The 23,649-nt window shown below is 36.5% G+C and overlaps 2 protein-coding genes across 2 annotated transcripts; both read right to left on the reverse strand.

Moving 5' to 3' along the window:
• Positions 1–459: 459 nt before the first annotated feature.
• Positions 460–8,074, reverse strand: LOC114531150 (solute carrier family 17 member 9-like). The gene is made up of 10 exons (XM_028552804.1): positions 7,657–8,074; positions 4,425–4,647; positions 3,824–3,923; positions 3,431–3,646; positions 2,866–2,962; positions 2,502–2,589; positions 2,153–2,187; positions 1,901–2,072; positions 1,457–1,486; positions 460–1,365 (listed from the first exon to the last, which is right to left on the reverse strand). The coding sequence occupies exons 1-10, from the start codon at positions 7,888–7,890 to the stop codon at positions 1,226–1,228; spliced, it is 1,335 nt and encodes a 444-aa protein (XP_028408605.1). The 5' UTR covers positions 7,891–8,074; the 3' UTR covers positions 460–1,225.
• A 2,523-nt stretch (positions 8,075–10,597) lies between these two features.
• On the reverse strand, positions 10,598–21,676 carry LOC114531127 (potassium channel subfamily K member 15-like). Its single transcript, XM_028552776.1, has 4 exons — positions 20,970–21,676; positions 13,283–13,662; positions 11,461–11,916; positions 10,598–11,283 (listed from the first exon to the last, which is right to left on the reverse strand). The coding sequence occupies exons 1-4, from the start codon at positions 21,298–21,300 to the stop codon at positions 10,951–10,953; spliced, it is 1,500 nt and encodes a 499-aa protein (XP_028408577.1). The 5' UTR covers positions 21,301–21,676; the 3' UTR covers positions 10,598–10,950.
• Positions 21,677–23,649: the final 1,973 nt, after the last annotated feature.

A 23,649-nucleotide genomic window follows, 5' to 3' on the forward strand; every position in this document is an offset into this window, starting at 1 on the left:
CTGTTTCCTAGTATATTGTTTAGACGCTCTGACCACATGATCGAAGGAAAAATATACTTAGTATATGTTAAATTAGCTTCAATTCCTATTGTAAATTGACGGTGTTTGAAACCGTTTTGGTAGGAAAACGAACGTGAAAACGTTACAGTGAGCACACAGCCTTAATCGTAAGTGTCGTGAACATGTCAAGGTTGTTGTGACAGAATATTTCTATACATGTACCGTCAACGATGTCCGATTTGAATACAGAAATACAGAAATAAAGACAAATTTACAACCGAACGATTTCTCATCGATGAAAATGACTTGTTCTGCGACCACTACAGGGTGTCTCAAAAAAACGCAACTTAAACATGCAGGAACATTAATACAGCTTTAAAGCGCAATACATAAGTACCTCTGGGAATTGAAAATGGCTCTTAATCCTTCATTTAAAATGCTAAAAGTAATTTTAGCTAAAAGTCATTTTAGCTGAACTATGTGCAAACCCGAACAATATTAATATTCTTGCATATTTAAGTGGTGGCGTTTTTTTTGAGGCACCCTGTACAAGTCCAAAAACGACACCTCTCAAGTGAAATATTAAGATAACTTCATGCAGAAATAATTTTTACTATCCACTTTTAGCCAGCCGAGAAGTCTCATTTTTTTGTTGATTTTTTCTGCACATTTCTACTACCTACCTAGCTACACTATACAGTATACAAACATGCATACCTTTTCCAAATATTTTTCTACAATTTATTCCTATCTTTTAATTGCCATATTTTGAAATTTTTTGCTGTTAGCCTTCGACTCTGTAAGCGCTAAATACGGTATTTGGCAACTCTAATCGTTAGTAAGTTCAGTGAATTTAAATAGTTACCATAAAGGTCTGAAAAAAGCAATTGGCTATCTACGACAGCACACATGTACTCTGTGATATTCTGTATGTATTCTCTTCTGTGGTATCTCTCTAATGTAGGATGAATGGCAATGAAGGATTGTTCAAATCTAATTAAACGAACCCCAGACCACTGGATTCAAATTGTTCTTTTCTGTGACCCAACTCGACTACTTTCCTGGAAAGATATGCGGATGCTGACGCCAGCATGTAACACTGCATGATAGAGAAGAGACTTGAATGTTTTCTGCAGGATAAGGTGTCTTCAGAATCCAGTTTTCTACCCAACTACCAATTCACACAAAATAGCTATTCTTCACAACTTCATCCTCCAACAACCTGCTACACTTGCCGTTTGGATGAGCCGAAGACGACGTAGACGACCCAGCCAATCATCGATATCAATGCTGTGACCTGAAATACTAGCGCCCAGTCACCTGTCGTCTCTAGAATGTATCCTGTGATGTACACACCAATGAAACCTGTAATGGAAATAATCAAGCATTTTAATTTTCAATTGACTTATAATATGAATATAATGAAACGTTACAACTACATAATACAAAGTGTTACCTGGAATAGACCCCATAGTGTTCATAACCCCTGTAAAAATTTTAGATTATGAGAGGTGAAGAATTGTGTGGAAAAGTTACTATATATATATTTCAAGCATGGCTAGGGAATTCTCTAGGAACGATAGGGCAATTGTTTCATAACTTATATATTTGGTTAAAGAATTGCAGTTGCCTTCTTGTGTGCTTCTTTCCAGAATTGGAAGACGAGAAGCAAGTTTAGCTGAATGCAGTATCAGGTCACCAAAGTTAATTTGGGGCCAGCTATTAGCATGAGCTAAGGTTTGTCAGTGCATGGCAAGTCTTCCTCTGGATTGTCCTAACCAAGCCGAATTTTCATGTTTACTGCTCCAACTACACAATGAAGACAACCTCAACTGATGTAGTTGCTTTTATAAGTCAACTTTAGATCTTTGTTCCTTTTATCTATGCATACCAAACGTACCAAATACGAATCCAACGTAGGTTGGTGTCACTTCTTGAACATTAACAGTGGCGCCACTGGCATTAAACGCACAGAACGACACAGCAACTGTCATTAGAAATATCGCATTCCAAAAAGTCTTTAGATAATTCATTAATAATAAGGCTATTGCTGGTCCCAACAGAGCAAATGACTGAAAATGAATACGAAAGCATGGTTAGCAAGTTTAAAACATAATCAACAGTCGTTGAATCAAAACATACAGCAGCTCACCTGAAATAGTTTTCTAACGAATGTATTCGTGTAGCCTGCAACAATACCAAAGGCACAGTGTCAAAAATGGCTTAAAAACAATATTTTGAAGTTTTCGGTGTTATATAAAATAGGGTATAATGCACTAAATGCAGTCCAATCATTAATTTAAAAATTAATATACACTAAGTTTAAAAAGTGGGTAAGAGCTTCGCAGCGAAACTGGGTTGGATCCTCTCAATATTTCCTTTTTAGCACTTGCCAATGGTTGACTTATATAAATGGTAATTATGATAAATCTGTTGTCTAAGAGCATTTCTTGCAAAACATAACTAAAGCACGTGTAAGAAGTACTGGATGAAAATGATACCTGATCTTATCATATGATCAGCGCAATGTCCTGACATTACAGCTATCAAAGGATGACCCATCCAAGGGACAACATTAAATATGACACCCTGTGCAGATATAAAAAAAACAAACGTTGAGAGGAATTTGAAAGCAATCGTAATATATGAGAATTTGATACATTGAATACTTCAAGTCACATATCCATGATTACAAGGTAAAAACTAAATCAAATCCTGACAATTGAAACAGTGTGGTGGTGGGTTTCTTTGCTAAAGAAGACGTCAGATTTAACATAGGATGAAATACTGACGCCATCGTTATTAAATTTGGGTTGTAAAAACTGCAAGGCATATGCATATATGCAAAGCATGTTAACAGCCTACCTGACTATCTGGATAATTGTCATGAAAATATGTCGGCATCCAGGCAAACAACATATCAAAACATGTCCCAAGACAAAACGCAGCTACCACAATTGCCCTATATAATGTTCAGGTTTAAACAGTTAGTTCAGGACCGCATTAAACTTCACAGGGTTGGGTAATGGAACGTCAACAGTTTTTGAAGACGGTTCAGTTTCAACACCAAACATCACACTTTTCTTCATTTCGTCCCAGAATACCAAACAGAAAGTAATTGTAATTTACGTTAATGCCGTGTGCCGAAGAATCGTATCAAATGAGCCGAGGCACAAATCAATAGACATGACGTACTGGGCGGTATTTCGTGATAGAGACTGACTATTCCGAAATTGCAGTAGAGAACTGATAAGAACGAAACTAGCAATGGTATGGTAACTCCGTTTGGTAAGCTTTTGTACGCCATCAAAGATAGCCAACCTCACCATTAACAGTCCCCTACTCACTGTGATGTTTAAAATTGCATGTTAGTAATACACTAGAAGGCTCTGGTGACATGGTTGACTTGATATTCCTTATAGCAGCTTACCATATGGCAGGTTTGGAAAATATAGTCCTCCAAGGCACAGGTGGCCTCTCCTCCCTGAGCTTCGAGACTTCTTTAGACTCGCGAATATCGTTTGGCAATGCGTAATATTTTAATGATAGAAACCAAAGGAAACCAGCTCCTCCGAAAATATAATAGACCATATGCCAGTTTACATATGACATTACTAGGGATCCAAATATACCAGATAGAACGGAGCTAGAAAATCAAGATCATGCTACAGAAAATTGCACTGTTGTAATAATAACAATGATACCATTCGCTCTTGTCGCATATGGCTGGTAACCAATACGGATTCGCCTTCGATTATCAGCTCATATAAGACTCTAGCTCATGGCAGAATTGTTAAAAATGTGATCATCACGTTTTTCATACCCAACAGATATACCGGAAGCGACGATACTAGTGCATAATGATTTATCCTTTGGAGCAATACGTTTTCCTATCAGGCTATAGGCAGCAGGAAAATATACACCTGAAAAGAGAAATATCACGCTATATAGTATATACAGTATTTTGTAATGTGAAGTTAATTTGAAATGCATATTAACCCCGTAGTTTACAAACTCATTTACACTACACTCATCGGGCGCGAGATACTGGAGATTAAATCGTGATCAATAAGAAAGTCTTTTCCTAATGTCAAGATCCGATATAAAATATTTCGAAATCAAGGTATACTCTCGTGTGGAGAAACCGTCATGGATTCGCTACGAGGTAATTGAGATCTCCCTTTCAATAAACAACAAATAAGTTGTGCTTGCACGAGCTTTTAGAATACAGGCTGTAGGGGTTAGCACCTCAAGCCATGGGCACAATTTGATCGGCATGCATGACATACATCTTTAACAGCAGAGCATTTGCTATACACTGTAATAAAAATTTACAGTGTGACAAAACGAAAACTGTGATAAAAGGCAAAAGAAATTTTAATGCAAAATTTGGACGGAGACCTACATATATGCTTCCTCAGTACCTTGCAAAGCGCCAAACAAAAACCTCAAAAGTAGTAAAGCTGATGTTGGCGTCATGAACACAGCATATTCAGGATTGACAATAATCGGAGTGATGAAGGTTAATATTAACCAAGCAAAGCATGAATAGACCAGCACGCTTTGACTACTGTATGTGTCACTGAGCCATCCACCAAGAATTTGAGTGAAGGAGTAGCCCCAGAAGAATATTGAAAGAACTGAGCCCTGCCGTGAAATAATATAACAACATTAATTGCTTATAAAGAATATGAGCCTGTGGTGTTGACGTACGCACCGTAGTTGCACTCAAATCAATTTAACTAGTCAGGATCTGGTTTCCATAACTCGACAGTCGGCGAATTTTATTGGATCGCAGATCATCGCCGACTGTCTGTGAGTTATGGAAAATTGTCAAAGTAGGCAAATGCATCATGTTGGCAGATATAGAGCGGCCTATTTTTATTCGTCGACCGGTACGATTTGCCAACTACATGTAGCACGACTTCACCCGTACAAGTCGAGAAATGCGGATGCTGTGTTTTGATGCAGATGCAGATGAAAAGGGGTATCTCCATTCGTCGTCCACGATTTGTTCAACTGAGTCGATTCGATCAGATAGAAAGAGCTATTGCCTATTCACCGATTGTTTGCACATCCTATTCACAAACGGAAAATGTTTATTTACTTCTAGGCTGTCACAGACACAGATTCTGGCTTTGTCTGAATAAATCTAGGCCCGAATAATTACGTACTGTAACATTATGTAACAACAGAAGTCTTGAAATCTCATTACCGGTATTAGTAATTAGAAAATGATTCGTTTAATCATCGAATCACACTTGAAGAATTACATGTATGTAATTCATCAAAAATATTTAATATTAAAAAGCGCCAGCGCAGGTGCATAATTCGCTCTCCAAGGTCAACGAAAGAATCTATGTAGCTACATTTAATTACTGCAGTTGAAGGCAAGCTATGGCTCTGAGATATTTTCCCCTCCAGTTATTTATACTACCTTGCCGAACGCTGACGCTTTTCCTGTCCTAATGACAATGCCAATGGTTTTATCGTGACAAACTAACAATATATATAGTAGTAAGTAATACCATACACTAGTAATACTTACTATGGCATAGGCAGCTGTTTTTTGCGCCATCAATTATAAATAGATTCAAATCAAATAATGGAAGGATACAAAATAATGAAAAAAATTTATACTAAATTGGATTCCGGGGAAACATAAATTAGCGCAAACACAACAGATGACTTGATTCTCATCGCTGCTTCAGTGACCGTATTTTAAGAGGCTCACATCAAGAAAATTTTTAAATTTAATTATATAAAATAATATTAATCCAAATTTAATCCAAGCCAGTTCATATTTTATATTGGGTTTTTAGTGACACCTTCACTGTCATTTAAAACAAACAGAATGACCTGAAATATTTCATTGCTGATTAACTAGTTAAGAGAAAAAGATTTTGTATTAATTTGAAAGGGAACATTGTCACTGTGAAGAAACTCATTGTTGCCCAATGCCAATGACAGAAATGTGCCAACAAAGTACTGAATAATAGGAATTTCTTTTTATTCATCAATATAGATTTATATATATTATATAAAAATACACTTTCCAGTCCTTTCTAAAATGCACAGACAACAATCCAGGGATTCATTTTTGCAACCTTATGTATTCTTTAGGAAATCGATTAGGGAAATAATTTGAATACCTTTCAAGTTGTGCACCAAAATGGTCAACCTCATTAATTGAAATGTGACATGAAAACTATCTATGCAGTGTGTGCCTGATCTCATCTATTAGCTCATGTAACCCTGTAAAGGTATGCAAAAGTCAAAAAAGGCTAAAAGTGCTTGATTTTGAATTTGATATAGTTTATTGTCTGAATCATAAATGGCTCAGAAAACTGTCCTACAAAATTTGACTTTCTTAGTAACGTCATAAATCAACATTGTTTGCTGGTCTACCTTATGATTTAACATTTAATTTTTTTAAGAAAGGTAGTTAAATATTATAGATATAATAATTAAAGCATATTTGTGTAGCATTGCCTATTAAGAAAATGGGAAATACCTCAGCAAAAACAATTCTGATCAGAATAATTTTCCCCTATTGGTAGTATTTTACTTGCAAGCTACAAGCAAGTTTTTGACAAATTTAACTATAAACTTTTCTAAACTGTGATTTGAATTTGCAGGATAAGTATTCATGTTAATTCAATACTACTTTAATATGATCAATAATCCACTTTCAAACACTCACTAACTTCCTTAATTACTTGTACGAAATTTTTATCAGAAAATATTAGGGTCATCATGTTGACTCAAAAATAATAAAACAAGATGTCTAGAATAAGCAAAATCATTGCTGTCTCAGTCTTGTACTTCCATATGTAAAGCTATAGCAACTGCTCTTTTAACAACTGTGCCATATCTTAAAAGCAATGCCACAATTGAAAAAGAAGTGCAACTAATGGAGCTGGCAACTAGCGACAGTGCAACTAATGGAGCCTGTGATACATTACAAAGGAAATTCGATTTCTGGTGAATAACTAGCACTAGAGATATTTTTTGGTAGATTCAATTTCCTTCTAATGAATCTCTTGTACAGTAAGCTGTTGACTTGTGCTGTACAGTAATGCCACAAATCAATAGATATGTTTTAATTAAAGAATTGACCTAGCTATCAGAGACTGAATTTTAAATTTTCAATCTAAGCAAAAATGAATCCAACACAGCTACGAACTGTTTTTATTATTACATATATTGTGTTATGAAACTAACTGCTGTATGGATGGTAATACAATAATATATAACTCAGTGCAAAACTCAGCGCCATGTCTTTATAAGCAAACCTTCCAGTTTAAATTTACTCATTTTAACATACTCTATAGTATTCAACAGACGTTATCATTATTTTCAATAAGCCAAATGTGAATTTGATCCGTCAAGATTAGCCCGTATGAACAGAACTTTAGTCTATTTCAATATCTTTGAATTCATTTAAGGAAATTCGATCAACACGTTTCGTTGTGTTTATAAACACAAACCAAAAAGAAAGTTGCAATTAACAACATTCTGATCACAGGTCACGTACAAACATGCATTTAATATCCAAACAATAACGAAGTGAATAAACATGGAAAAAAAACATTCACACTCGAAAAGTTGTAAGCTACAATCTGTACGTAACTTTATAAGGAACTTCATACTTACAGCGACAGTTTTATCCCATCCCAAATCCTGCCCCATAGCGACAACTGTAACTGGCCCTGCGACACGAGTTACGTACAGTATAACGGAGCCTAAAAACAGCGAAGCAACCCATATCTTTCGTTGTCGTTTTGACCAATATATTTGATGGACGTCTGTGGTAAACTTGTCCTTGAAGCCTTTCGAATCGAGGTCCACTATAGTCTTTTTCGTAAAATCTTGTGGAGTTTGGCTCATCCTTAAGCCAAATATCAGGCTAAATAGCCTAATAGCCTACGGTTCGCAGTGAGGGATACAAAGAATTGTTACCCATTTGTTTGAAGAGGTTTAACACTATTTTTCCCAGACTTATTTGTATTATTCTATGCGAACAGAGACAAAAATTTCCCAGCGTTTTATATGACAAGTCATCCTCTGTAAAGTTGTTTTGAATCATAAGAGCCCGTGATCAAATAATTTTTGTTAGCGGTATTAATATTTCGCAATAGTAATACTTTGTGTAAACATATTGTCGTTGGTATGTGTAATGAAACCCAACCTCTTACCCAGGGTCTTTAAACCTTGAAACCGATCGTAGGCAGCCCAAATATGCGTGATAATTTGAACGCGAGAAATTTTTGGGCAATTTAGCATGGTGCACCATTTGGCCTCATATTTTAGCCAAATAGCCCAAAAAAAGGTTGTTGTGAAATATGAACCATTCCGCAGTATTTATTCGATTATATCTTTTGTCATTCTTTATGAAACCAATCGAAGAACACGGTCATAAATATTAAATCAAAATAAAGTATATTTCGAAAAATATTAAGTTGTTTAAAACAAGAATTGGGTTTTTATTTAATATCTAATTAATATTTATCTAAAAAAACTACGAAATTTCATATATAATTTATCATAATTCGTCGTAATCACACATCTTAATTTGTTGTAACAACGAATTACACGAACATGTGAACTACAACAATTTATGTTATATGAAAGCCAGTCTTAATTTACTGAGGGTATCCTTCACAAAATGCGTGACACTCTGGAGATGGAGTGTTTGAGAGTGTCAGAAGACGTTAGGGGGTGTCAAAGGGACGTCACGCGACGCAAGGTGACAATCGGTTGGTGACAAAGTTGCAGAATAATTTTCGGTGCTTTGGCTGCTTTCCACTTACGCATTTTTTATACGCACGTACAACGTGCACGCACGTCATATATATGTCATATTTAAAAAAGCTAGCTAAATAAATCGAAAGAACTTAGTTTTCCGCATAGTTCAGTATGCATCTGTTAACCCATGTGATTTATCTGGAATAATTCCATTCAAAAATGACGGATTAGATCATTAGATTGCTGTATGCATGTGTTAATAGTTTAGATGTATTTATTTTTTAACACTTACGTAGACCAGCCTCGTTCCCAGGCTCTTTGAAGTACTTCGCGAAGATGCAACAAATGCGCTGGTGCTGGAGCCTGGAGTGCTTGGGGAGGTTGCGAAAAGTACTTCGAAGGGCCTGGGAACGAGGCTGGATGTGGACCAAAGAAAAGTGATTTAATAACGACAAGATAGCGATAAAAGACAAATAACGATATTTTGTAAAATAGCAAATGTGTATTTGATACCCCTCAACAGCTCCGTATGCTCACCTGTACGAATGAAAGTTTTTGCAGCCGCTCATCGTCAAATTTCATGATCAAGCGGGAGTCACTACGGCCTTTTGAAGGAATTTATTTTCATGATATTTATGGTGCAAAACTTTGTACAAGTTGTTCTTGCTATTGATAACATATGAAATAGCTATGTACAAGTGTTGAATAAATTAAATAATATTAACTGCTATACAATATCTTTAATATAACTCTATAAATTATTGTAGATAATATGTCGGTATGCTTTGACTTAAAATTTTGATCTTACAACCCTGCACGACGTCTCGACATGTATTTATTTTTCTAATAATATTGTCAGGTGTACAATAACCTAATTCTTTTGGCGAATAATGCAACTTGCACTATGTTCTATACCAGCATAGCCTAGTTGACCTTAAAATAATTATATTACTTTGACCGACATCTCTGGTAGTAAATCCGTATGGGTTCAGTAAATCCTAAACACACAAACTGAATCCACGAGATTTTGTTAGGATTTCGGGTTAGATTTATAATAATTTAGGATTAACACTAATCTTAAATCCAACCCTAAATCCAATCCTAAATCCAATCCTAATTCCGACCTAATCTTGACGTTTAAATTCGTGTATTTAGGATTTACTGAACAAAAAATTATTACCGCATTTCTACGGACCCTGTTTTGTCTTCACGACAAATTAATTAAATCCCTCTACTGATTTTGATTGTTTAATAAATATATCTTCTGTCACTATATTTGTTTGACTCTGATGCCTGCGTGATGCAGAGTCGTCGAGTCTTTCGTTCAGATCACATATATGCAGAGACGATGAAAATGAAAATGACTTTCATACGCGCCGAACTTACTCGCAAATTATCAGGTCGTCCCTGCATCTTACTTTTAATTTATTTTTTGTGGCTAAACGAAGCTCCCATTCTTTTCCCTTAGTGGGCTCATTTTCTCAAACGAAGGATCTGTTATCATACCGATTTCCTTCAGGACGTCCTTCACACTGGCCATCCGGCTCTTCAATTTACATCCATTCGAGTTTCAGTGACACTGGCCATCACTTCAATTTACATCCATTCGAGTTTCATTGACACTGGCCAGCACTTCAATTTACATCCATTCGAATTATCATGACTAAATTTGGATTGCCACTTTGTTTTTTCTTTTCGCAAATCATTTCTTCTCCTGGGCCAAATACCTCCTCCTTTCACATTTATCATCATTCATCTCATCACATCATCATCATCATCTCATCATCATCATCCAATCATCATGATCATCATCATGATCATCATCATCATCATCATCATCATCATCATCATCATCATCATCATCATCATCATCATCATCATCATCATCATCATCATCATCATCATCATCATCATCATCATCATCTCGCATTTAGTAAAATAGTTACTTGTTTTTTACGACACTAGCAAGATGGCATTCTTGCTCCACTTGGATAAAAAATGTACGCCATACTTTTCCATCGGTAAAGTTGCAACAAAACAACTTAATTAAACTATACAAAATACTGTTCTTATTGAAAAGGCAGTGAAAACAAAAATTCCAATTGTACCTTTACAAGAAAGATAGCATCTTTGATGTTCATTGACACAGAACGCATGAAAATCAAAACGGGTATAGTTTATATTTCGGTAATCGACGAAAAATTACGCGACATCTTCCCAATGTGTTGAATTGCCAAGCTTAAAAGATTCCGTAGTTTCTATTTTCATCACTTTTTCATGTTCATTTTGCAATTCATATATTCCCGTTAGGCTTGACTCATCGGTGTGGCCGCTGGCCTTGCTTCCCTCTTCATCACTGGCTCCGCCTGCTTCGATTGAAAATGTCTCGTCGACCGTTTCACAAATGTCGTTAACGATGCCGTCTTCGTTGTCACTGTCGTCCAGAGGTGTGACTTTGTTTGATTTAAAGACAGGAGGAGGCTGTGGGGTAATGCTTGGCGAACAGGCTGTGGAGTTGTGTTCCACTGGAACAGACTAGGAGTTACAAAACAGTTTAATTATTAAATTAGTAGGCGATATCTAAGATTTACTTCTAAAAAGTACTGCAGACAAGCAGTGCTGCCATAATGGTAGGCAAACCTAAACACTTACGAATACATCAATTGGAATGTCTCAGGTATGTTACGGTGTACCACAGTGAAACATACTTACCAAACTGTCAGTTTTCTTTGGGATTGCGGTACCATTACTAGTTGCCTTTGACGACTCGCTATTTCTAGACGAACTTGGTTGTTTTGGTATACTAATTACTGGAGCAGGTCCTACATGCTCAATTCTGTCAGCACTGCTCCTTTCTTGAAGTCTCTGTTCTTCCCAGTACGGAAATCTACTACCTCTTCTGTTCATCATACCGTTTGGCACCTCACTTGCCCTCCTGGCCTGATGCCCCATGCTTGAATTAAGGTTATCGGCACCATTCATTTTCAGACCTAACTTCTTAACAGCCACCGAATTCAAGTTTTCCATATCGATTCGTCGGAACGCTTCCATTGGATCGACCAGCATTTGCGTTTTCGTCTCGATGACTCCCGAGATTGCTACGACAACGCTCGACATTATAGCTAAGCCGATCACAAGATACAGCAAATCTGCGAACTCGATGAACACCTAAACAAAAGAAACATACAGTTTTTATCTTAATCTTCTTTCTAAAACTTTTACGTTTGGCCGTTGTAAATTGTAAACGTTTCGTGGATAACAGGTATTCTGAACAGGGCATACAATATACAATAATGTCATCCCCGCATTGTACTGCGTGACAGGGGCGTAACTGTTGGGGGGGTGTAGGGGGGGTGTGGGGGTGTGTGACACCCCCCCCCCCCAATTGTTGAAAACAGTGTTTTGGTAGGGCAATTTGTTGGGAATTTGCAGGGCAGACCGCTGGGTTCAGGCTGGACAATTTGTGCCCAAATTAATAAAAAAAAACCAGATGAATACTAAACAAACTAACGAAACTTTAAATTTACATGCAGCTATAAGAATTGTAAGTTAGTAAAATCGATCCAAGTAGGGGTTCGATGGTTAGAGAGACTGCAAATGCGCAGAACTTGAGATTTTTGTTAACTTAATTTGCAGGAGATATCGCGGGAAGTCTTGAAAATTAGGCGTGGTGCGACTTACAATCCGAGAGAAAGTTGCCAGTCTGAGAAGGCCGTTTCCGACGATCTAGAGGACCGAATTTGAACCGAAAATGTTTCTCTCGGCGCCAACCATGGTGGCGCCTCGTAGATTTCAATAATTTCCGAAATATTTTGAAGTCAAAATCTCGCTCTCAGTTTTATGCAGCCGGGTTTGCGTAATAAATATATAACTGTCTCACAGCCTATCAAAAAGACGCTATAATTGCATTTGGTTGCCACGCCCTTTTCCGCGTATTTGTTGCAAATCACGCCCTTTGGTAGGGCAAATTTTCTTCACACCCCCCAACGCTTAGGGTCAAGTTACGCCCCTGCTGCGTGACTATCCATAAATCGATAAAACCATAGTTTAATTACCAACAGTTAGCGATGGTTATTGTTGGCGATCACTTGAGGATAAGGTGCTGATATTTTGATGACAGTTCTTAATCACTGACTACCAACAATACATTTAAATTTCATAACTGAGACCTGTAATAGTTCTGTACATGTTACATTATAAATGCATGTAGATGGAAACTACCCGAACCGTTGCACAGACAATCAACGTTTTGTAAATGTCATTATTATTTGAATGAGATTTGAAAAACAAGTTTCTGTTATGCAATTGCGCTGCTGAGTTGCAAGTAAATTCACAGATATTAAATTTCATGGAATGATTTTCATAGAAGAAAAGTGGTTTGTTCTTTACCCGCCAAATATCTTCCACAATCAACCTTCCAATTTTACCCCCCAGGCTACCTGTTGCAAGAGTGTGTGGATTCAGGATTTCCTTGTCAAGATCTTGTCAAGATCAAAATAACATTCACCTCCCTGCCCCGAGGCTATCGCTTTACCTGATAATCTTTATTCCCAACGTCCCTTCGTACATCGTTCGGAACCAGATCACCAAATCCAATCGTGGAGAAAGTTATAAAACAATAATACACTGATCCAAGATAATCCCAATCCTTTTGGAATTGCCAAAACCCTATTGCCGACAGCAGTATAATAATCCAAAGCAAAGCAAACGCAATAACAGCGCTTTTGATCTCAGCATTCTCCGTTTCACGATTGTAAACTCGTCGTTCAAAAAGTTTGATCATTGATATATTCCATTCTGTGATCCGGTTGCCGACGGAACGAAGCATCAAGGCTGTGATAGGTATCCCGAACAGGGCATACAATATGCAAAAAAGTCGCCCCCACAAAGTTTCTGGGACCATGTGGCCATATCCTAGAAAAACAATGGAGTATTTCGTTAAGAATATAGCGGTGAAACTGCATTTTCCGTGTTGGACAGATGTGAAAACGATATACTTAAATGCAGTACATTAAACATTGTAAAATACCAGTAATCTGCCAGTACCGAACAGCACCAGTCTGGTCGTTTTTACCGTATAAAGGGAAGCGCCCTTAGGTAATGATGATGGTGTATTTCATGGGCTGACTGGCCCAATGTAATCATACTCCAGCTGATCTGAGATCGTGACGTCATAAAGCGTCTCGACAAAACTGAGTTATCATGTGCCTGGTGTTATTTGTCCTTATTTTTCGAGCTAATAGTATAAAGGGTGAAAAATTTAAATTCTAATATGCAGTTGGGAGAAAAATAAACGTGTTTTCACATAAATATGAAAAATAACTTGATATTTTCGAGTGTCGAAGTCATATGCAATAAAGGAAATGATAATTCAGTTGTGTCGAAGATCTGGCTTCTGATTGGTTGATTTTTATACCCAGATCAGCTGGCTGGTCCTTTTCGTATTTATAAACATGTTTACTGAAACATAAGAAATAAGCCGAAACATAAGAACCAGCAGATTCATTTGTTTTTGTAATGCAACACGCGTCCCCGGCATAATTCATAACGCTGGTTGTGCATGGATGTATTTCTCCGGCTCTTCTCGGTTCAAGGTGCAGGACGGGGTACCTAGATGCATGTACGTAACGGCTAATCCGTTTTATTCCGACGTATTGAAGGATGATAACAGAAGTACACATGCAAACAAAGCCCTACTTGAAGTAATGGAATATTCGGAAGCAAAAAACCCTTGACCTTGCTTCCCATCACTTCCTAACTGCATTTCAAGAGCCTGTTTATGTGATTCCACCCTGGACGTGACTTTTTTTAGTCCGCCTAGTCATGAAAGCTATATGACATAGCGTGTTGATATTGGCAAAAGCATTCCCGGGATCGGACAGAGCGAATACTCTGGGAACGGATGCCTATAAGTTGAGCGCTTGACCTCAAGCTTTTCTCAGAAAATTACTCTATTTATCATGGAAATGGTAAAGGTCAGTGAAAGGTCATCTTGTCTATAGTGCGTGAATGGTTTACATGTGAATTTTTCATCCTGCTAGGGCGAGATCTGGGCAACTGTTGCTGGGATCCCATCCCAACGAAATGGGATAGGGATCAATAAACACTCAATATATAGAGCTTGTATTACAAACGGGATCTCAGGCAAGCACGTCAATCCACGAACACAATCCAAAAACATAGGAAGGGCGACTTAAGGAAGGGCAAATATAACTTCGCGGTGAGTGAAAGTAAAAATGACTGACTATATTGTTCACAAAGTTGTCGGAAAGTTAGCAATTTAAAAAGTAGAAATTTGTGAAACGTAGGAAAGGCTTTTTATTTTCCTTTTTACCATGACTTTTTGCATGCTGTTTCACGTGATTATATATTGTTTCAGTTGACTATACAATGAATATTTGGATCGCTTGGAAAAATTATTTTATAAAATATGCCTTAATACGGTAAAATGTGGGGTAGATATCGTAGTGAATATCGCTCCCCATCGTCTGTGGTAAACGTGCCCTCCGCCCCTTTCATGCAGAAGAGTGTATTTTTTGCAGGTTTTCATTGTCATTCAAATCGAACTATAGACAAACAGAACGTCAAAGATTTCATCAACTATACTACTTAAAGGAACTTGGCATGACAGTCATTGGCATTGTTCGTGGAGGCAAACAACGTTGCCAATGACAGAAATGTGTCACTTAATATATGTTTTTCGGTTTGAATGTGACAGCTCACGTCGGGAAATACAGGACTGTTAGAACTACTTTCTCTTATTGATATATTTTACATGATGCATTCTCGAACGTTTTTAAATGTCATCATGAGAATCGCGAAATAGATAGTATGTGGCTCAAAATAAAATAGTCCATGCACGACCAACCTTTTTTCGTCTCTAATAGTCTCAACCCTTATACGTCATGCAGTATCAGCCCAAAGGTTGCAGCTTGGGTGAAACCATTTGCAGTCAGTGTATTAGCGAACAATTTGTCCGCTTACACAAATTTAAGTAGCTATATGAATTTAAATGAAAACTTGTGGGTTATCATTCCATATGTTTTTTAGACAATTCGAGGAAGAGTGAAGACATGAACAAAAGCTGTTAACTGGATTAAAAATTAAAAAATGGTTCAAGGTTTTGTGATATTCAACAACATCAAAATCCAGAATTATATATTTCTTATACTCAGTAGCCTGCTCGTGTTTGTATACGATATGATTTATCTCATGAAAGAAAAACACTGTTTTCTTGGATGACCAGTTTGGTCCAGATATTGCTTATATTGTGAATTCATGCATCAAACATAATGTAATACATATGGCTTTTGCAGTTGCTGCGTACAATTACCACAACTCCTTGCGGTGTATGTATCGGTTGTGAGAGCTTGACTCTTATCTTTTCACTTATATATCTACAAGGACACAGTATAAACGTTGGCGTTTGTTTACGTTCTGTTTCTAATTATTTTCTTGAGAAATGTCATGTTTCAACTCGTGGCTTTAGCACTAATTAACAAAATATCTTGTTCCCAATTCCAAACGCTACGTGAAAACTTATTTTAATTCGCTATTTATATCGCACCAATGGTAAATTTCCCAATGACGCAGCAAAAATGGTTTGAACGACTAGGAAGTCACGTTTTGCAGCTTAGGTCAACAACACATTTATAGATCAACAACGGGTTTGTATGGATTAGCATGCGTGCTCTGAAATGAATTCATAAAACGTTCTGTAATGATCAATAATAATTTATAAGTTAAGATCGGACACGACGAAGGGCGTGATATTCCGCATGCACGCTACCTAAACAGTGAAAAAATGAATTTTTCATTTTTCTTCAACACAATTTCCTCTTTAATGACACATTTAATGACATTTCATCTACGATACGGCCAAATAGCAAGCCTTTCACGAACAACACCGTTTTACAAAACAGCTAATTTTCTTATCACAGGATATTTGAAGTATACTTATTATAGCCATACTTATAGGCTTTAAATATTTGATGCAGGATAAGCTGACTAGAATTATATATGGAGGAATTAACGTTTTAGACACAATAATATGTCATTTTTTTCCATGAGCTGACCATATTAATGGACGTTTTTTTAAAAACCTGCCCAAAATTTGTTCAAATGGGCCATTTTTTTGTTGCTTTTTTTGCCTGTGCAATGAAAGATTATTCTTTAAAAAGGACAATCCTTTCCTGTTATAAAAGGTGGCTTCGAAAATTGCACGAAAATCAAAATTGTCTAAAACCTCGAAAATAAATTGGATTAAACTTATCTTTTATAGTCATTTGCTCATTCATACAGATGATCACATGACTGAGTGGTTTAGTTCGTGTATATTAGAATAGAGACTTCGGACGATATACGATGTCATATGGAATAAAAGCAGGCATGCATGCATGTCTGCATGGGCGATGAAAACCGCGCGGGGTTTTGGCATCAATATATCGTGGAATCGCGGTATATTTTTTCTATAGCCTGTGGTTTCGTATCGTAATACCACAATAATAGATTTGACATATCATGCAGTAATTATCATTTGAAAACGATATTATTCATCCCGTTATAGTAATTAATATCCATTTATTAGGTTTAAGACGTGCATGCCCATGTTTCACTAATGCAAAACTGTCGTTTTGTCGTTTTTCTCTACCGATGATCTTCATGCATAAACTATAAGTATATGTAGCTATCTTAGTTCAGTACTGTAAAAACTGCTATAGCTCTGATTGTATGAAATTTATCGTGTATTTTTTTGTTTACTTATGATTTCTTTCTGTATTTCAATGACCAAAGGAATTTAATCCTTGACATTTATCGGAATTCTAATTCATAGGAGTCTCAATATTGGTAGCACAATTTATACGATGTTTCCACGAATTCTTTGACTCTGTTCATTTTCCAATCCTACAGTGCAATGAAAACGATATAAAACTTTTGTGGAAACCCTGCATGGGTGGTAGAAATGTACTCCGCCTTGCTCTGCAACCTGAATGCACCGGAGCGCCTAGAAAACATTATCTAGGCTTGCCTGCCATCACCCACATAACATCAATACAGTTGCCGGAATGTTCTAACCACCAATTTCGTGGGAAAGTCCTGATTTCAACTTTTTGCTCATTAACCATGCAAATAGCTCATGCGAACTGCGCCGAGCATCTTTTTAATCACGCACGACTAATATTTGTATATGGTTTCTCTGGCTTTCTGTCGCAATAATAAATATAAAAAAATCGCCGGATTTTAATCTTAACAGATGCATCTTTATTTCGGACTGCCGAGAAGAGAAAATCGATAAACTAAATATCACACGTTAGTCGGCATGTTGCCATATATTGGATACATATATATAATATATATATATATATATCATAAACATGAAGCAATAGCCAATGCATTTATGCCTATATAGTGTTATATATTATGCCAAAACGATTATTAAGATATCAACCATATATCATATTGTTAAGATAGCATATAAAAGTAAACATATGGACGATTCATGCGCGATAATCTCGAGTAGTTTGTCGAATTTCTCGAGCGTACGTCAATTGAGATGTAAGGCTATAATAATTATATCCCATCCTTTTATGTATGTACACGTACGCTTTATATTGTACGATAATATAAAAGGGATCTCTTTAATTTTTTGTCGCTCCTTGTTTTATCATAAGGTGCTCCGGTATTGATTTTGCACATCCAATTCATTATAGGAGTAAGAATTAAGTTTCAGTGACAATATACAAGAAAAGGACAACTTTGAGTGAACCAACCTTGTGTGCTTTGATATCACCGCGACGCTATATATACCTTTTGAGATAAAGCGGCAAATTTTACACGGACTTGAAAAGTTTCATTTTTGAATACCGTTCTTCTTTTTTAATTGTCGACTCCGCGAAAGCATGCATGAACAAATTCGCAAATTTACTTATTAAGAAGAACTGAAGAAGGGAAATTGTAACACGGAAATTTGACGCAAAAAGGTCACTTTAATTTCAGGATGCGAATTATATATTGTTTCGCATTATAAACAAGAGCAAATTGACTACATAAAAATAATATACTACAACAATTTCGAAATATTGCTGAATTTCGAAATACGTAGTAACTGGCCTTCATGCGAACTTGTGGGATGTATTCAAAACCGTAATGTAGCTATATAGGCGTTGCCAAGTTAAAAAAATGCCAGCTATATATAATATATTACTTGTCATCAAATGTGGTTCGGTAAATGCCTAAGATATTGGCGAAAACTTCTGGAGGTTTCGAGCGAAGGCTCTCTGTCAGTACAGTTAGCATCAAGATGAAAGCCCCCATGCAGGTCGACTAGGCGGTTGTTTAGCCACATTCGTGACAAGCTATTAGTATATAGAAGCTATATACGTTACAAGCTATTCTTTCTAACTTAATAGAACGCTTATAGCGTATATAATCTAGTTTGCACATATCGCGGGGAGCAACTAAACATGCAGCATTTAAAGTCAAGAAAGCAAACATTGACACCCGCGGTCGTTCAGAACGTGCATGGCTTTTACAACATTATATATCAATTACAAAGTGTAGTTTTTCGGTTGTGGAAGTGGAAAGCGGTGAACTGATGTTGTTTCGGAAAATCAAACGAGAGGTTATAGTATATATTCAACTTTTTATCACTCAAAATGTTTTAAATATGTTTTGGATGAGTTCTGACGTATTTCCACCGTAGGATGTAGGGTTTCATAGAATGCTTAAGTCACAGATAGTAAAGTGCATCAAATATACACACCGGTCCCAGTAGATAAGGATTTCCACTCGCTGAACGTGAACGGCGCCTACATGCATGAACAAAACATGTTCGTCTATATTTACATCGAACCTGTAAAATATCACTTGGCGACAAAGACCAGAGCATGAATTCACATTAAGCCGCTTTTTGAATCCCTTAACTAGAGCCATTAATAAAATAAGCGCCATGAACAGACGTATATTATCATTGACCAACTGATAAGGATTAAGCAATTTAACGCGCGAATGTTTTTGTTGCAAATAGGGTTGGCCAAAAATTCATTTATTCAAAATTGTCAAAAGTCATGAAGTCAAATTTTACAAAGACCGTTGATACAAAAGTACGCCGAGAGTTTATCACAAAAATAGTGATGGCCAGAACGCTTTTGGGCAGATGATTAAGAAAAGACTAATTTTTTGTGAATGTTATCAAAAAAGTTAATAATCATATTGTAAACGAATGCATATATATTCAAATGCAAAACACATGTATGTTTATATGAATATAGAAACGAGACAAAAATTTTAACTGAGTAAACATGAATTTAGTTGATCGTAGATTCTACCCACGGCCACGTATATAATGTTTAAATTACTGGAGTGTGATATTTAGAACGGAAATTCGGGTTAATTCGACCCGTATATTGTCGTATATTGGTATACATTGTTTTAAATATAGTATATCCTTTGTCTTTGAGTGGAATAGCATCCCTTAGCCAAGTCGCTTTTGAAATTTTGACTGTATATATATATGTAATTACAGCTAGCTACACAATAAGTAAACGGCGAAGACTGTTTAGCATACTATTTGTATTCTCAAATTTCGATTTTTAGACTCCCAATGAAAGTACATTTTAAAAGATTTCTTTTAAATACGATAGTCATTATTCAAAACTGAAAATGTCATTTAATAGACACTGTGTCATTTTGGCTCATTTTAAAGTGTATTGTACAAAAATTACAAACTTAGCCGGGATGTAGCGCGGGCGAGGTAAAATTTCGCCGTTTCCTTATTTTGTTGTTTTTATTGTAGCGTCCTGTGCTCTTTTTAGGACGAAAACAACCGAATTATCCAAACCAGTTGCAAAACAGCTGCACACATATTGCCTGCATGGCAAGCCTTAGTGATATCTTATATAATAACTGCCGAAATACGACAGGCGTTTATGAAGTAAGCCGTTCTCTGTATATACTAACGAAATGGCCCCACAACATTTTAGTCCGTTGAATATCCGTTGTATGTGAATTGTGAAAGTCGGTGAACTACTAAGAGCATGTACATAGCGGAAAAACATTAGTGTTTCATGTCATCACATGCCGTTGCCATGTAAATAGCACATACGAGAATTTCGGATGATAATATTATATAACCCTACGAGCGCGTTAATAGCAACTCTATATAGACGAGAGAACATATATATATTTTTTGGACATACCACTGGCACCAGGATCAAACCTACCTATTGTCGTGACTATATTCCCAACAAAATAAAATGAATTCATGTAGGTCCACTTCGGGCCGGTTATTTCGTTCTTATCAATGTCGTACCCGTTTCGTAACGCATGTTTGAAGTCAGATAAGAACCGCTTCACGTCCTCTGAAGAATTGAAATATCTGGTAGTAGCATTTGTCAGGTTATTCACTTTCTCAATAAATTTCCTTGCCTTGTTCTGCTCCGTCTCTTCGGGACCGCTTTCTATGGCGATAAATATCCCTGCTCCGACGAGAAGATAGAGAAGAAATAGTACAATCCTTATTAATAATTTTTTCGTGCTTCCCGAAAGCTTCATATCTTCAAGAGATTAGCCATCGAAGACCATAAAATACTCCTCGACCGTAGCATTTATTGCGCGGTTAAACGTCCCTTTAATCGCGCCCTAGATTTATAAAATACGGCCATTTTGCCGTTCGAATAACTTCGAGCTCCTTGTGTACGCGTTTAGCTTTTTGAAGTCGTACTTTTTATGTTAATGCGGACGATGTTATCACCTGTCCCAAATAATAAGACCGCGTCTTAAGCTTTGTCAAGGCTCGCTGTTAATTGAACAGACAATTAGACGAAAGAGAGAAGTTGCGTCTTATTGCCAAGTGCTAATATTTCTCCCGGACAAATGAAGCTTCGAAGTTCCAGCGAACAATTTCTGAGGTTAACGAGAGTATTTACTGTTAGCTTACGGGATAATTTTATTGACAAACGGATGATCCTTTAAATTCAGCCTATTTTATTTTTTGTTCGATGTACGAATTGGTCCCTGCTGGACCTCGAATCTCATTGGCTGAGCGCGTTTACTTGTCATATCAAGCGAATAGGGCAAATTGAGTTGCTACAGCAACTGTCACTCAAAATATTAATAAATTTCACATATCAAGGCCACGGGTAGCCTATCGTTTCGTCTTAAGTATATGTCGACAATAGTTAACTGTATATTGACACGTCTTCACCAACATATGCCAATATTACCGGCAAAATTTTTCAATGAGGATTTTCATCTTGAGGTATTAAATAACACGCTGACAGTCCGTTATAACTGGCCGTATCGTTGAATCATAAACATATACTAAAAATGAAGCGATGAATCTTTGACGTAGTCAAACTACAAAAATTGAACGGATTTGATGTCCAATTGTTAAACGTATTTGCTGATTTACATGCAAGCTATATAGATGGCAAATCCAATATCAATATATTTGTGTAGCTATATATGCGTGCATGCAGTAAGAATGTTTTAACTCGAAATCGTTAAATGCAACCAACTTGCGACTCAAAAAACCAAACCGAGTAAAAACGAGCGCTATATTTATATATACAACGGCGATGTTACATTACATGCCTTTATAAGTATCACTGAAAGACAATTTATGAAATGTGAAGTGATATTATCAGTTTATGCATATACAAACATGAAGAAAAAATATCGCTTCCACTTGATCGAGCCAGTCAAATCTGTAGCCGCGGGGTTCATGGGCCGGAGTGTATGAACTACAGAGTTCATGAACCGATTGCATGCGTGAGATCATAATGTTGATGAGAATAAGTTTTGTAGCTTACATACGAACAATCTCATCAATATGTTACTCTTTATACATGCAGCTATACCCAATTATACAAAGAGTTGTATAGAGTGTGCGAAGTCTTTTACTACGACTTGCTTGATTTTATTATCCGTTAACACTCGTAGGTTTTCGAAAAAACTCCTTCACGGTGAGATGTACGTGAGCTGAAGCATTTTTTGTATTAATAAAGTTGTTATCTTATGATCATTAAAATTATTATGTCACCACAACTGTAGCTACTATATGCCAAATTTGGCAATTGACTATCAATTTTCCATACTGTAGTGCATCGGATAAGAAAACGCAAACCATCTTTTATATAGCTACGTGATGTTCTTGAAAATTAATGCTATACTTCTCATTCCTTTTTTTCTTGCATGCGAACAAGAGTGTAGCAATAGTGGCCCGAAAATGAGCGCACAAGAGAATATCATTTGGAACCTATCATTTTTAGAAGATGCGTGACTTTTTTCGCCAACTAAAACTATTTCATTCATGATTTCGAAGGTCGTGAATTTTCCTATCTTAAATCTATTTTTTTGCGTTGTTTGAATAGGAAAAAATGATCAGAACTGTGTAAAAAATACCGTTTAATAACAGCTACAAATTTTTTTCTGCTGGTAATTACTGTAATGAATTCGATGCATGCAGAGAACATCACGTTCTATCACCTGAAAACGTGACCGATGGTGTTTGTGAATGAAATCTGCAACTATTTGAAACGTCGTTCAATGAAACCTGTAGTTAATACGTGTCGATGAAATGAACCATTTCTGAAATTGCTTGACGACTTCTCGTTTTTGAAATGGACAACGATATAGGTATTTGCTATCAATTTGGCCTTGAAATCTCGACCATTTGAATAATATTTACTAAACCTTCCGAAATGTTAAAAAGTAACCTAACGTAACCCACGGTGGTTTTTCAGCTTGCTCGGTTGGTATTTAAAAGAAGCAACATCACAATATTAATTCATACACCTCAGTCATATACATTATTACTATCACTTCAAGTAAAACCCAACGCGTTAGAAAGATAAATGGTCAACCTTTAAGTACTTGGTCAACGAATGAGATAGATACAGG

This window comes from Dendronephthya gigantea, unplaced genomic scaffold (assembly GCF_004324835.1).
Source record: "Dendronephthya gigantea isolate DGI-Jeju-01 unplaced genomic scaffold, DenGig_1.0 000068F, whole genome shotgun sequence".
Taxonomy (NCBI): Eukaryota; Metazoa; Cnidaria; class Anthozoa; order Malacalcyonacea; family Nephtheidae; genus Dendronephthya; species Dendronephthya gigantea.